At 39.5% G+C, this 15,060-nt stretch overlaps 2 protein-coding genes across 2 annotated transcripts in view; both read left to right on the forward strand.

The window, feature by feature from the left end:
- NimB (nimrod B) overlaps positions 1-15,060 on the forward strand; it is a 660,573-nt gene that overhangs the window by 410,629 nt on the left and 234,884 nt on the right. The gene's annotated exons all lie outside the window — the stretch shown is intronic.
- LOC134199405 (angiotensin-converting enzyme) overlaps positions 1-15,060 on the forward strand; it is a 189,938-nt gene that overhangs the window by 10,747 nt on the left and 164,131 nt on the right. Inside the window, exons 2-7 of the mRNA XM_062670238.1 lie at positions 6,280-6,438; positions 6,885-7,125; positions 7,400-7,482; positions 7,666-7,872; positions 9,167-9,336; positions 10,599-10,723. Of these exons, the coding sequence (XP_062526222.1) occupies positions 6,280-6,438; positions 6,885-7,125; positions 7,400-7,482; positions 7,666-7,872; positions 9,167-9,336; positions 10,599-10,723 (985 nt within the window). The remainder of the gene's footprint in view (positions 1-6,279; positions 6,439-6,884; positions 7,126-7,399; positions 7,483-7,665; positions 7,873-9,166; positions 9,337-10,598; positions 10,724-15,060) is intronic.

Here is a 15,060-nt window from a genome sequence, read left to right on the forward strand (position 1 = left end):
TATGGCGACTCATTTGGGGTGGTTATAATAATATGTTTTCATAAATACGGAACACAAAATATATGAAGAAAATTTTTCAATAACAATAACGGCAATAACAATTTAATTATTTAACTAAGCGATTAATTAATAATAGGTAGTAGGACCTCCTGTGAGTCTGCACGGGTAGGTACCACCACCCTGCTTATTTCTGCCGTGAAGCAGTAATGAGTTTCAGTTTGAAGAGCCGGGCAGCCATTGTAACTATACTGAGACCTTAGAACTCATATCTCAAGGTGGGTGGCGCATTTACGTTGTAGATGTCTGTGGGCTCCAGTAACCACTTAACACCAGGTGGGCTGTGAGTTGGTCTTCCTATCTAAGCAATATAAAAATAAAAATATAATAAATTTATAGGCCTTTGAAATTGCAAACTATTCGTAATTAATTAGTAATAATTTTATTATTGTAAGGCGTTATTAGATGTAGGTGTAGGTAGGTATGGAGACAAATTGAGAGCCTCTATTAATGGTACTTCGAAATACGGAAGAGAATAAATTATATTTTAGAATGTCATAACATATAGAAAGGTATTAGTATCTTTTAAAACGCATTTCATGTTTTTTTTTTGTTAAAAAAGTAAATAATACCTTCAAGGTTTTGATTGTCTACGTGATAATCTAGAATGTCACGTAACGATTTGTTCTTTGAGGTTTTTTTTGAAAAAGTTCTAATGCGTTACGAGCAAGACGAAGGAAGTCTGGTTTCAATTGACGGACTATGACGAGGATTGAAGTGCTCGTGAATAATTTCCACGAGGAAGGAATAACATCGTGTATCGATTGCCTATTTCGTATTACACTGGGGGAATTTAGGGAATTAAATTGTCTGTCTGTGCGCCCAGAGAAGTGACACTTCTCTAGGCGCACCGAGCGTCTCGCAATCGACTCGACCGTCGAGAGAGGGAAAAGCCAAAGCGAACTAGGTCGTTTCTCTTATACACAGCGTTCCCTATTACAAAAGGAATTTGGCTTAAACATGGAAAATGAAGAAAACTACAATACTAAACACTGCAAAAGAAGTTTCACTTCTTTCGCGTGTACCAAGTTGCCCGCGCACCAATTTTAATTTAATTGTATAGGGCCAGCTGGTAGACCAGAGGCTATTTCACCTTCATCAGGCAAGGCATGTCTGCCAACAACTGCCTAGCGACTAGATCTAGTCTAATCTAAAGCGCGAGAAGATCCTGCAAGAAAATCAACGAATTGACGTTAGGGCTAAGTCTTCAACGAGTTCCACGAATATCTATGCGTCAACTGCTAACTAGCATTAGAACTCTCAACTTCCAACAGAACTGACAGATGGGTTGGAACCCTCAGGTCGAACTTAAGGCGATTTCTGCTCAAAAGTGGTATATGCGATTCGATTTATTCACGAATACAGTTTCGATGAGAATATCGACAATCGTACAACACCTGTCAATGTCGTCTTATCTATTAGTATTGGTAACATCTTCATATATCTACTTAGCATTTCAAAGAAAACGTCTTTATACGGTCAAAAAACTATTACACGTATGCACCGAGCCACCAACTACATAATGGCCTATAGATAAAGCGAACACAATGAGAAGCCTTGGAGTAACGTATTATCTGTTTGTCTCATAATCACAAGCCTTATAGGTCAAGAACCTGCTTTTATAGGTTAGAATTAGTTCCGCCATTTCGTGAGTTTTGTGTTACGCCATTTTGTTTATCGGAGAATGCTTCAAATTTAATTCATTTTCAACAAACACGTTCGTCTTTAACAAAGATACTGACCTGAATTTCAATTATGGAACAGTAATCAATGTCACAAAATGGACGAGGTGATATCAATTTTTTTTATTACAGTTAAGTAGTCAGCGAAGACTATAAACATTATTATGTCAATACCATCATCAATCTAAAGACATGAAGTCTTAATTCAACTGTATAGGACAACCTGTGCCAATCCTGCGAATAGGCACGAGACTGTTTCGCGGCAGAAACGGGCGGAGTCCGAAATTGCAATACCCTCAATTAGCACCAATTACTCTAACTATATTCTCAGTCATTCGTGAACATTTGTTAAGTATTTATTATGCTACAAGCATGGGTGCCTGCTTTTGAGATTTCAACACCAGATAGTGAGTAGTTGCTGTCGCTCATGGTAATCAGCAATACGAAAGGCAGAGCTCAGAGAGGCAAGCTGCTGCCTACCGTTTAATACTTACTCTCCACAAGCCTGATCCGGTAGTAGATTCAGCGAATTAAATTAATGGTCTTGCTAGTATTACCAATAATCTCAGGTTGAGCCCGTGAGCTCACCTACCGGTCTGTAGGAAGTTAGAATACCCAGATAGGCGGCTAACAGCGCTTAGGTAGGGAAAAAAAGTCACTAACTATGTTGTTTATTGTTTTGTGATAAATTTGAAATGTTTTGTAATAAACGATTACGCTTCGTGCGCCGATAATGGTTAGGAAGCGTGGACATTTGGGTTTTTATATTTTAACTGTACGCCGCATTAGGAATTGTAAACGCGATTAGATTACTTTTTAAAAAGGTTTTTGTTTTGTTTAAATTGAATTCTAATGGAATTCTTGAAATAAAAGCGAATCTTTTGCTAATGGCATGTTACAGATGAAGCGTCAAGATCGTGTTGATTTGAACTTGAACGTTTTTAAGTGAGAAAAACCGTGAAGATGCGATCTAATGGTAGGCAGCGGCTTGGCTCTGCCCCTGGCATTGCTGACGTCCATGAGCGACGGTGACCACTTACCATCAGGTGGGCCGTATGCTCGTCTGCCTACAAAGGCAATAAAAAAAAAAAAAAAAAAAAAAAAAAATCTAACAATTAGTTCCCAAGCGGAGTCAATGTCGTGTTAATGAATCAAGCCTTTGTTAAGGGAAAGGTTTTAAGTTAACATTAAGATGCCTTATTTAGCTAGGTAAATTTTTCAAGAGGCAGCCGGTAATGACGCTGACGTTTAAAACGTAATTTTAGGAACATAAGTTTTTTGGCAGAATATCTTCACAGTAAAATTTTCATAGTATTTTTTTATTGTCATCGATGTCTTTGTTATCTTTCATAATCATTGGACATTCCATGGATGCTGTTAGTCAACCAGTGTTGACTCTTTTCCAAGTCTATGGAACAACCTGGTAGAGCATCTTGTGGAGACCGCACGGGTAGGTACCACCGCCTACTCGTTGAGTCTCATATACCCCGCGCGCCCCTTTTGCGCGGGGACCTCGTAGGAGGGTCGGCCCCGTACCAGAAAAAAAAAACGGTACCACTGCCTATGCCTATTACTACCGTGAAGCAGTTACTTGACAGGTTACTGTATATTATTTTTAAACATTAGACATATTCTCTGTAATAAATGTTGTTTAAAAAATTATTTCTTCTTTGTTTCAAATAATAACCATAACAATTAATTCTTTTACGTCGATTGCCAAAAAAAGTGGGAGAATGATACGTTACATCTTATTGTTTAAGGTCATCATCATAATGAGGTATAACTTCGTAAAAAATATTTTTATTGAATGAATTAAAAATAAATATTTTTGCAGTGCGATGACCCTGTTAAATTTACTTTGCTCAGATATACTATAAGGTTATTAAAGTGCTTCTGTTTTAATTAAAACTGTTCTGTCAACCGTGACCACAGTAACTGAATATTCTAAAAATCGTAAATTATATAATGACAATGAAAAACGCGAGAATAAATCGTAGAAGTAGCTGTGAATAAATCACGCACCGTCGTCCGGTCTCAATTTAGGATTCCCTGTGTTATGGGTACCAGAGTCTGAATAGGTTTTTTTTATGTCTCAGATGGGAAGACGATCTCACAGCCCACTTCGTGTTAAGTGGTTACTGGAGTCTATAGACATCTACAACGTAAATGCGCCACCCATCTTGAGATATAAGTTCTAAGGTCCCAGTATAGTTATAATATACGTTTTGCGTATAACATACGAAGTGCGCGTTTGGGATGGTATGGACATGTGATGAGACGGAATGAAAATGAGGTTGGCGAGAGAATGTTAACTATGAATGTGGAAGAACATAGAGGAAGAGGTAGAGCTAAGAAGAAATGGATGGATTGCGTGAAAGACGATATGGGTAAGAAGGGAGTGAGTCAAGAAATGGTATATGATAGCAGAGTATGGCAGGAGAAAACATGTTGCGCTGACCCCAGGTGACTGGGAGAAGGGCAGGAGAATGATGATTGAGATCTTTCGATCGTATGCAATTTTTATTCCTCGAACTTACATCGCCACAAAATGGCGCTCGGTTTGTGATTTTCTCGCATTCACATTCAACACCTGTCTGACTTGTGAAAATCTGACTTATAAAAAAGCATTCAAAACAATTACTCAAATAAAAAAAAAAAAAACGGATTCTCACAGTGAAGGTTCTAGGAAGTTTTATTAATTTTCTCAAACCACGTCACACGATCACATCATCTGGAGTTATCAGATGAATCATCCTAATGTTGGCACTACACAAACAACTTTAATTGATGTTCTATGATGAATGAGCTTTTTTTTTATTGCTTAGATGGGTGGACGAGCTCACAGCCCACCTGGTGTTAAGTGGGTACTGGAGCCCATAGACATCTACAACGTAAATGCGCCACCCACCTCGAGATATAAGTTCTAAGGTCTCAGTATAGTTAAAACGGCTCCCCCACCCTTCGAACCGAAACGCATTACTGCTTTACGGCGGAAATAGGCGGGGTGGTGGTACCTACCCGTGCGGACTCTCAAGAGGTCCTACCACCAGTAATTACGCAAATAATAATTTTGCGGGTTTGATTTTTATTACACGATGTTTTTTACACGATTTTTATTACACGAAGCTAGTGTCGTTTGGAGTGAGAAGCTTAGTTAATTGATTTTTTTTTATTAAACTGGTGTTTTTGTAATCGAATCATCCTATTGAAATAAGTCTCGTTTCGAATTGATTTTTTTTAAATTATTTTCTTATTGCTTATATGGGTGGACGAGCTCACAACCCACATGGTGTAAGTGGTTGAAAAATCAATGGCCTTAATTAAGGAAGGTGAAGGAAAAAATCGTGTAATAAAAATCAAATCCTCAAAATTATAATTTGCGTAATTACTGGTCGTAGAACTTGTTGTGAGTCCGCGCGGGTAGGTACCACCACTCTGCCTATTTCTGCCGTGAAGTGGTAATTCGTTTCGGTTTGAAGGGTGGGACAGCCGTCGTAACTATACTGAGACCTTAGAACTTATATCTCAAGGTGGATGGCGCATTTACGTTGTAGATGTCTATGGGCTCCAGTAACCACTTAACACCAGGTGGGCTGGAGAGGTGTTCTTTGGGCGAGCCCCGCGTCTAGTTTCAGTGTTGACTGCGATAACCCCTTATCCCATCTGTCTTCTGATTTCCGGGGGGATAGGACTCTTGGGCGAGAGTGCATAGGTGTCGTTTAATGGGTAGGGCCCTAAATACCATCTTTGGGTGCGCAGTCCGCTCCAAACATCTGCGGACAGTCCAGTCCTATATACTCCGCGCGTCCCCTAATCGTGGGGGCCTTGTATGAGGTGCAGCTCCCGGCCCAATAAAAAGGGTATGCCACTAAATTAGATTAAACTGGAAGCATTGAGTCTTAAGCATACATATCTCCCATGAATCGACCAGTTCCGACGGGCCATGAATTCATATATTATACTGACTGTTAACTTAAAAATTCACATGATAATTTCCCGTTGAGCTTGTGAAATGAAAATTTGCGACCTTGTACTACCGTGTATGGAGACGATGTGTGATCTCGTTAAGGCTCGTAGCGTCCATTGTCACTTGTCCCTCGACAAACTTAACCTTGCTGTTGTTGTTAAGAATGATCCGTGCATTTTAACTGCCGTCAAATAGGTTATTATTCAATTATATTGACTTTATTTTAAAATTTCATAGAGAATAAGTTTAAAATAAAACACGACCTTTTTTATTGCCTAGATAAGTGGACGAACTCACAGCCCACCTGGTGTTAAGTGGTTACTAGAGCCCATAGACATTTACAACGTAAATATCGCCACAAACCTCGTGATATGTGTTCTAAGTTCTCAGTATAGTTACAACGGCTGCCCCACCCTTCAAACCGAAACGCATTACTGCAGATATAGACAGGGTGGTGGTACCTACCCGTGCGGACTCACAAGAGGTTCTACCACCAGTAAATGTTAGCTGGCAACCTTTAGCGTGATTGTCTTTTGACAGACGTGTTAATTTAAACTTTACTGTTAATTTCAGCTGGACGCCCAACAGCGCTACACATTGTTCCAGCGAGGACTATGGGAGGCCGCACAGCAAATACCTCGTGGAGCTATCAGGGACTTTCCGACCTTCAGACAACTCCGGCTTCTGTCTATTATAGGACCTGCAGCTCTACCCCCTGATCAACTGGATAGGGTAAGTTATTATGTTAACTTAGATGACCAACTCAAACTTGGATAACCAAAGTGTCGAGGTCAAATTCGGTTTTCGGCAGCTGGTCACGTTACCTAACAAATATGGACCAAATGCAAAGACCTTCAGATCGGAACTTACGAATGTTTTGCAACAGATGTAGGTAGGCAAGCACACACAGAGGTAGGCACACACCTATGAATCACCAGTAAAGTATTTAGGGCTATGAGGCAGGAAAGTTGATGACAAAAGAAGGTCAAAAGTGCATACGACTACTACAAATAAAGTTGTCGAAAGAAGTAAGCGGTAAGTAACAAGTTGTGCCTCTGGTATTCGTGTTCTCATCAGTGGCACGCCATCTGCTTTGGTTGGTCTGACATATTATTATTAGGATATTAGCTTAGGATCCTCTGACCGCAATTTCATCTACTACCTTACCCACTTTTCAGTACAACCGCATAATAAACGACATGCTGGCTGTTTACAATACTGCCGAGGTCTGCGCCTACAACGAGCCATTCAAGTGTGGTCTCCATCTCCAACCGGAGCTGCAGTACATCATGTCCCACTCCAGAGACTGGGACGAACTTCAGCACATCTGGACCGAGTGGAGGAGGAATACTGGTAGAAGAGTACGGGATTTATACGAGCAGTTGGTTGATTTGACCAATCAGGCAGCCAGATTGAATAGTAAGTTGACTAGTTGTGGGAATTAACAGCAAATTGTTAAAGGAATCTACAATTCATCTGGATCTTACCTGCGAGCAATAATTTCCGGGTAAACCTTTTATAAATCAACTGATTTAAATAAAATAACGTCTCTCATCTCAACATTTACATCTAATCTGGCTCAGGTATTTTAACAGAAAAGAAAAAGGAAGTTTGTTCATAGCTTAATTAAGAGACCATAAACAAGCTCATGTGTCGCACGAATGTCATTTTTGTAATTTTATTTTATTTTTAGATTTTACTGACGCATCCGCGTACTGGATGTTTCCTTACGAGACCTCAAACATGCGGCAGGAGGTCGATGACGTCTGGCAGCAGGCAAGTATACAAAGATATTCTAATGATCAACATTTTAGGCCGGTATGGACGTGAAAATCTTTCGATAAGTCATATTAATTTCATACTTCAATTGGTCCTAAGGTGGATAAACGAGCTAACGTATTAGTCATGATAGTTACACGTTTATGAAATAAAAACTAAAAAAGCCTTTAATCATTCCAGATCAAGCCCCTTTATGACCAGCTTCACGCCTACGTTCGTCGTCGTCTGCGAGAAGCCTACGGTCCTGAGAGAATCTCCAGATCGGCTCCGTTACCAGCCCACATCCTGGGAGACATGTGGGGACAGAGCTGGTCGGGTATCGTGCCTTTTACCCTTCCTTACCCTGGGAAAAACTTGCTAGATGTCTCTCAGGAAATGGCGAAGCAGGTATGTTCTTTAAGTCTACCATCATCATCATCATTATCCTGCCCTTCTCCCAGTCACCTGGGGTCGGCGCAACATGTTTTCTCCCTCCATACTCTTCTGTCATATACCATTTCTTCGCTCACTCCCTTCTTACCCATATCGTCTTTCACGCACTCCATTAATTTCTTCTTAGGTCTACCTCTTCCTCTATATCCTTCCACATTCATAGTTAACATTCTCATACCAACCTCATTTTCATTTCGTCTCATTACATGTCCATACCATCCCAAACGCGCACTTCTCAGCTTCTCTGTCACTGGTGCCACTTACAGACTTCCTGTAACATATTCATTCCGTATTCTATCCATTCTCGTTACTCCACACATCCATCGCAACATTCGCATCTCTGCTGCATGCAATCTTTAGGTCTACCATTACCTCCAATATCACGTCACTGATTACGTTGGCATCTAATATGATGCAAGCAAAACAAGGACACAAAATGAAATTAGAATTCATAGAGGTGACCCCCGATCCGTTCAGAGTGCTTTCAAGCCCTACCAAATGTTATTCTTCAAATGAGGTCTTAATAGAGGTCTCAGTGGTAAGCGTCGGCTGTAGGCCGTGGATCTGGCTTTGTGAGTCGGGGCCTAGGACGTACCTATGTTTCCGAAAGCTATTACAAAAAAATGCGTTTCATTAACATCATATATTATGTTATGGTCCTTGGGTATAAATTACGTTAGACCCAAATTGCACATAACCACAAGGCGGAGGACTAAATACCTATTTGTTTTCTTCGGTGCTCTTCGCGAGTCGTAGCCATAATTAAAACTACTGTGATGGTTTAATATCGTGTTTTTTCTTCTTCATTTTATTATTTTAAATATTTCGAATATTTTACAGTTGTTATGGCCGCACAAGAAACAATTCGTCCCAAGATTAAAGCGTAGAAGTAGTTTTAATTGCTGTTCACAATTGGCGTGGACATTATTTAATATTATGCTAAGCAAAGTGAATGCTTTTAGATGTATTATCACTACATAGTATAAAACAAAGTCGCTTTCTCTGTCCCTATATCCCTATGTATGCTTAAATCTTTAAAACTACGCAACGGATTTTGATGCGGTTTTTTTTTAATAGATAGAGTTATTGAAGAGGAAGTTTTATATGTACAATAACATCCATTAAATAGTGGAGAAATCAATAATAAATTACAGTTTCCGAAGCGAAGCGAGGGCGGGTCGCTAGTGAGTTAATAATCTGAACTTTAACCAATGACTCGCTCAGTTTTGTAGTCCGTATGTTGTTTCAGGGTTTCACTCCACTCACAATGTTTCAATTAGCTGAAGAGTACTTCGTGTCCATGAATATGTCTGCCATGCCTCCTGACTTTTGGGCCCTAAGCGTGTTGGACCAACCTCCGGACAGACACATCCACTGCCAGCCTTCTGCTTGGGACTTTTGCAATAAGCACGACTATCGGTAAGTAGATCAATAAATAGAGTATAGGGAACCCCCCTGTTAATCGGTTTACACGTAATGTTGGATGCCCAGGAGTGACTATCTATGCAGGGTGGCTGGCTGGATCAGAGAAGTCGAGGATCGTGCTCAGTGGAGTTTAATTGGAGGGGTCTATGTTCAGCAGTGGACTGTTATAGGCTGACGACGATGATGATGATGGCTTAGGATTGGTTATGTTAGATTCCACGAGTACGGTTACTAGTCTCCCCTATGCTTGCTCCTAGTGCAAGAGCTGCAGTCGTCTAATAGCAGTGGACCGAGTGGAACTCATGCATGTATCAAGGATTGATGCCAGTACAAAAACTTATGACTTGACCCAGGTCACCAATAAATGAGCAACGTAAATACCACCACCTAACTTGAGACATGAATCCTAAGTACCAGTTTAAGTACAACGGCTGCCCCACCCTTCAATCGGAAACGCATTACTGCTTCACGGCAAAATTTGGCAGGGTGATGGTACCTACCCGTGCGCACCCACAATACGTCTTACCATCAGTGAAAATACGATGTTTTTTTTATTTACCCTCCCAATAAATACATTTATTGAGAGGTGAAAGGGTATTTGGCTTAGGCGACATTTTTGCAACTTTATAGGAGAGCCATTTAAATTCGGAAAAACTATCATAACTAAAACACTCTTCTTCGTTTTCTTCAGCTATTTCCATAGGAATAAACATAATTGAAGTCCAATTAAAAATATTTTACTGTTGATGCTAATACAAAAAAAAAACATTTTTAATTATAAAGATAATTGTCGTGTATTAAGTGATATATTGCCTTTCACGCCTCGATATCTATATATATATAAATGAATTGCTGTTCGTTAGTCACGCTAAAACTCGAGAACGGCTGGACCGATTTGGCTAATTTTGGTCTTGAATTATTTGTGGAAGTCCTGAGATGGTTTAAAATGTAGATAAACATGAAAATCGGACGTCGGACGGATTCCCTTTGTTTGTTTTAAGTTTATTTTATACAAAAAGTTTAGGTCTTTTATTTATCGATTGAGGCACTACGAAGTCTGCCGTGCCGGGTCAGCTAGTCATTAAATAATTAATCATTTGTGAACAAAACTTCAACTATGAATTTAAATCGTCTGCATTCCCTCGCGGTCGCACCATGTGTTAAAGTAACTAGAGATTATGACAATAGCCGTAACGAAGCACCTAAAGACAATTTAACAAATACCTCGGTGAAATGCTCAGTGGTTTCTTTTGCAGCATCAAAATGTGCACACACGTGGACATGAAGGATCTGGTGACGGCGCATCATGAGATGGCGCACATCGAATATTTCCTCGCCTACAGGAATCAGCCGAAAGTCTTCCGTGATGGTGCTAATCCAGGTATGTTGCTAAAGGAATTTAAAAAAAAAACCTTATACAAAAACTTATAGGTAGTAGGACCTCTTGTGAGTCCGCACGGGTAGGTACCACTACATATATTTCTTCCGTGAAGCAATAATGCGTTTCAGTTTGAAGGGCGGGGTAGTCGATGTAACTATATTCTGAACCCTTAGAAATCATACAACGTAAATGCGCCACCCACCTTGAGATATAAGTTCTAAAGTCTCAGTATAGTTACAACGGCTGCTCCACCCCTCAAACCGAAACGCACCACTGCTTCACGGCAAAAATAGGCGGGGTGGTAGTACCTACCCGTGCGGACTCACAAGAGGTCCTACCACCAGTAATTACGCAAATTATAATTTTGCGGGTTTCATTTTTATTACACGATGTTATTCCTTCACCGTGGAAATCAATCGTAAACATTTGTTGAGTACGTATTTCATTAGAAAAATTGGTACCCGCCTGAAATTCGAACACCGGTGCATCGCTCAACACGAATACACCGGACGTCTTATCCCTTAGGCCACGACGACTTCTAAGATTTTAAGATAAGTTCGGCCCTGGGTTCAGGAATAATGAGGCCCGACCGATCAACTTCTGAGAATTGATTAAAAAATGGCCAATGTTGAATATCTTACACAGCAGACTTTGTCTTCTAAATAGAATAGATAAAAATATTAAACACATAGATCAAACTTCGTAACATTTATTTCCTAATATTGAAAACATTTTAATGCGCGTCCTAAATTTTAAAAACAAATGACTAGAATTGGATCATTATAAAACTTGGCAAAATACACGTTCAGTTGATTTACGATGTTAATAATATTTGTTTAATCTTCATATTATATCAATTAATAAAGACAAATAATTTGTTCTTCGCTACGACCAGTGCCATCTCGTGATTGGTTTTACGCAACTCCATCATATAGTCTAACTCAAAGATCAGCCAAACATTCAAAATTGCCACAAACCTCTAAATCCGTTTACCACATTATGCATAAAATCAATAATACTTTGTCTTTAGCGGCTTTAGCGGTAGGCAGCGGCTTGGCTCTGCCCCTGGCATTGCTGAAGTCCATGGGCGACGGTAACCACTCACCATCAGGTGGGCCGTATGCTCGTCTGCCTACAAGGGCAATAAAAAAAAACTTGTAAAATTAAACTTTTAAGCGCGTGATCAAATTTTGGAAGTAATTTTATGATTATGTTGGCGACTTGTCAAATACTAAACCTTGTAAAAAATGCCAAATGCCTTTGTACATAATTTTCCTATTACTATGTACTATGTCTTCTTTTTTGTGGACATAAATAAATAAATAAACCAACCAAGAGAATACTAAACGAAATACATTACACTCAAAGATTGAATAAGATAGATAAATCATAATGAAAGTCATTCGAAGTATTTTTTTAATTAATTTCAAAATCTTTACCTTGAAAAGGTCAAAGAAATTACCTATCCGACCAATACGATAGTGCCGGTAGGTACGTTTAATATTTATTTATTTATTTCCTACTTTTTAATTTACAACTTGTTTCTAACAAAAGATTTAACAAAAATAATTAAATTAAGTAGACAACAAAATAAATTTGTAATAGGACCTAAAAACAAACCTTAAACACTAGTGAACAGCTTTGTAGGTAAGTACGAATAATAATATAACTAGCTTATTTGATTACTAACGAAACCATTAGAATTATTTAATATCTGTACGTAATTACAAACTTCAAAACAAAAACATTAATAAAATAGCGCCCCCAATCAACGCCATCTCTTGATAGTTTCTTGCAACTCCGTTGCACAAATCAGTGTTGCAAGCGCAATAAGTCACGAATACTTCTCCTACTCCGACAAGTCTGCGACATGTGGTAGAATTCCATTCGTTGTCGGTTAAGTATCCACATTGCCGAACAATGCGAACTTTGGTGCTTACTGAAATGTGCAAGTAAACAATATATACATTATTGTAAAAATAGTAAAACTTTTGTATTCGATTTTATGAACATTAAAATTTACATCCTTTTCAATCTACGTGAATCTACGTATGACGTGAAGTAGAGAACTATGTGAGTGAGGCTACCCGATTTGAGCTGGACGATGATATTTGATCTTAATCAAATACCATCGTCCTGACCCTTAGGTCGTTTTCAATTTTGTGGCCAAAAAAGTAACGATTTCATGAATTTTAACTTTGTCTAATATCCATTTTTTCTTCCATTTTTTCTTCTTTCAAAAATAGCAAACAAGTTAGAATTTGAATTTCGAACCAGTGATACGAATGAGATTTGGGGTAGTTTTTATTAAATAACTCCTAATTTAACAGTGTTTACGAATATATAGATAAAGGACCACGTGCCTGTTGTCATGACAACAAATTTACTGTACTTATAAATACGGTAACATTAAGCTTATGAGAATTAAATCAAATAAATTGCTTTTGGCCCCAAAGTTGAAAACGACCCTGAAGGGGTCCAAGTATCACTTGTCCAGAGTACCTCGTAGATGAATCGCAGCGGATAGAGACCTTGGTTAATCTGTGCGGATCCAAGACACGCTATAAAGTATTCTAGATAGCACGAAGCAGTGGTAAAATTGCACTTTGAAAAATTTAGTTTCGAACGACGTCGAGATGGCTTGATAAGTGCAAAAACAGTGCAATAAAACGCAGAGCAATATTCTTACTGGTGGTAGGATCTCTTGTGAGTCCGCGAGGATAGGCGTCACCGCCCTGCCTATTTCTGCCGTGAAGCAGTACTGCGTTTCGGTGTGAAGGGCGGGGCAGCCGTTGTAACTATACTGAGACCTTAGAAGTTATATCTCAAGGTGGGTGGCGCATTTACGTTGTAGATGTCTATGGGCTCCAGTAACCACTTAACACCAGGTGGGCTGTGAGCTCATCCACCCATTTAAGCAATTTTTATTTATTAAATAGTGTTAAACAGTCCGAACTCACTTTCCATCTTAATAGTCCTGCAGAATGTTGGTTCAACAGCACCTATGTGCTCGGGCGGGTCTCTCAGGGAGCAGTTGACGACGCCCAAGCTAAATGAATCGAACTCTTCGCCGCAGCGCGGATCATAGGCACTGTTACAGTCGTAGCAAATGATTGGCGATACTGGAAAATATTTTAGCAAGCTCTTAAAACTAGAAACGAATATAATAGCGACATCTATCGACGAATAGAAGAACCCTAGAAGTAAATATTATAGTCCTTCGGCAATTTTTTTTTCATTGCTCACAGCCCACCTTGTTACTGGAGTGGTTACTGGAGCCCATAGACATCTACAACGTAAATGCGCCACCCACTTCGAGATATAAGTTCTAAGGTCTCAATATAGTTACAACGGCTGTCCCGCCCTTCAAGCCGAAACGCATTACTGCTTCACGGCAGAAATAGGCGGGGTGGTGGTACCTAACCGTGCGGACTCATAAGAGGTCCTACCACCAATATCGGTAGGCAGCGGCTTGGCTCTGTCACTGGCATTGCTGAAGTCCATGGGCGACGGTAAACACTCACCATCAGGTGTGCCGCTCGTCTGCCTATTAAGGCAATAAATAAAAAATCTTCCATACAGCATTTTGATGCCTCCAATGAACACTACGGTAACTCCAAATTCGTAGGTTTACAGGAGGAGCGTTTAAACGAAAAAAAGTTGATAAAATCTTTATTATTGCAGATATATTTATGGTTTTTTTTGTGTAACTAGCTGATTTACTCTTGCTTCGAACCCCATCAATAATGATTAATTGTAATACTTTTAAAATAGTGAAGCGATTTGCCTGAAAAATGAAAATTTCAAAATTTTGAGTTAGACTAGTTAGTGTTCATTGGAGGCATCGATTTGGAATTGCAGTGGCTTAACTAAAAGTTCGAAGAAAATCAGTTTTATAATCCGAACGATCTATAGACATGTATTCTATCAGTTTTTATTATACTTTACATATAATTATTTGAATATTAACATACTGTGTACACGGACGACTTCAATAAATAAGAATTAGTCTGTGTTAGTAGTTCAAATTACATTGGTTTTGGGTAAAACGTTACAAATTTAATTTAGATTAGTACATGAAACCCTACGACCTCCGTGCGGACAAATCGGATCGCTGATCCTGTTACGTTGTTGACCACTGTCATTTTGTAACGTAAATATGCTGACGGCTCTAATTAGCCCACTGAGTTTCTCGCCGGATCTTCTCATCATCTTCATCATCAGCCCAGAGTCGTCCACTGCTGGACGTAGGCCTCTCCCAGTCCACACCACTGAGCCCAGTCCTCGGCTCTCTTTATCCACTTCTTGCCGGCCACCGTTCGGATGTCATCGCACCA

The sequence above is a fragment of the Bombyx mori genome, chromosome 9 (assembly GCF_030269925.1).
Source record: "Bombyx mori chromosome 9, ASM3026992v2".
NCBI lineage: Eukaryota > Metazoa > Arthropoda > Insecta > Lepidoptera > Bombycidae > Bombyx > Bombyx mori.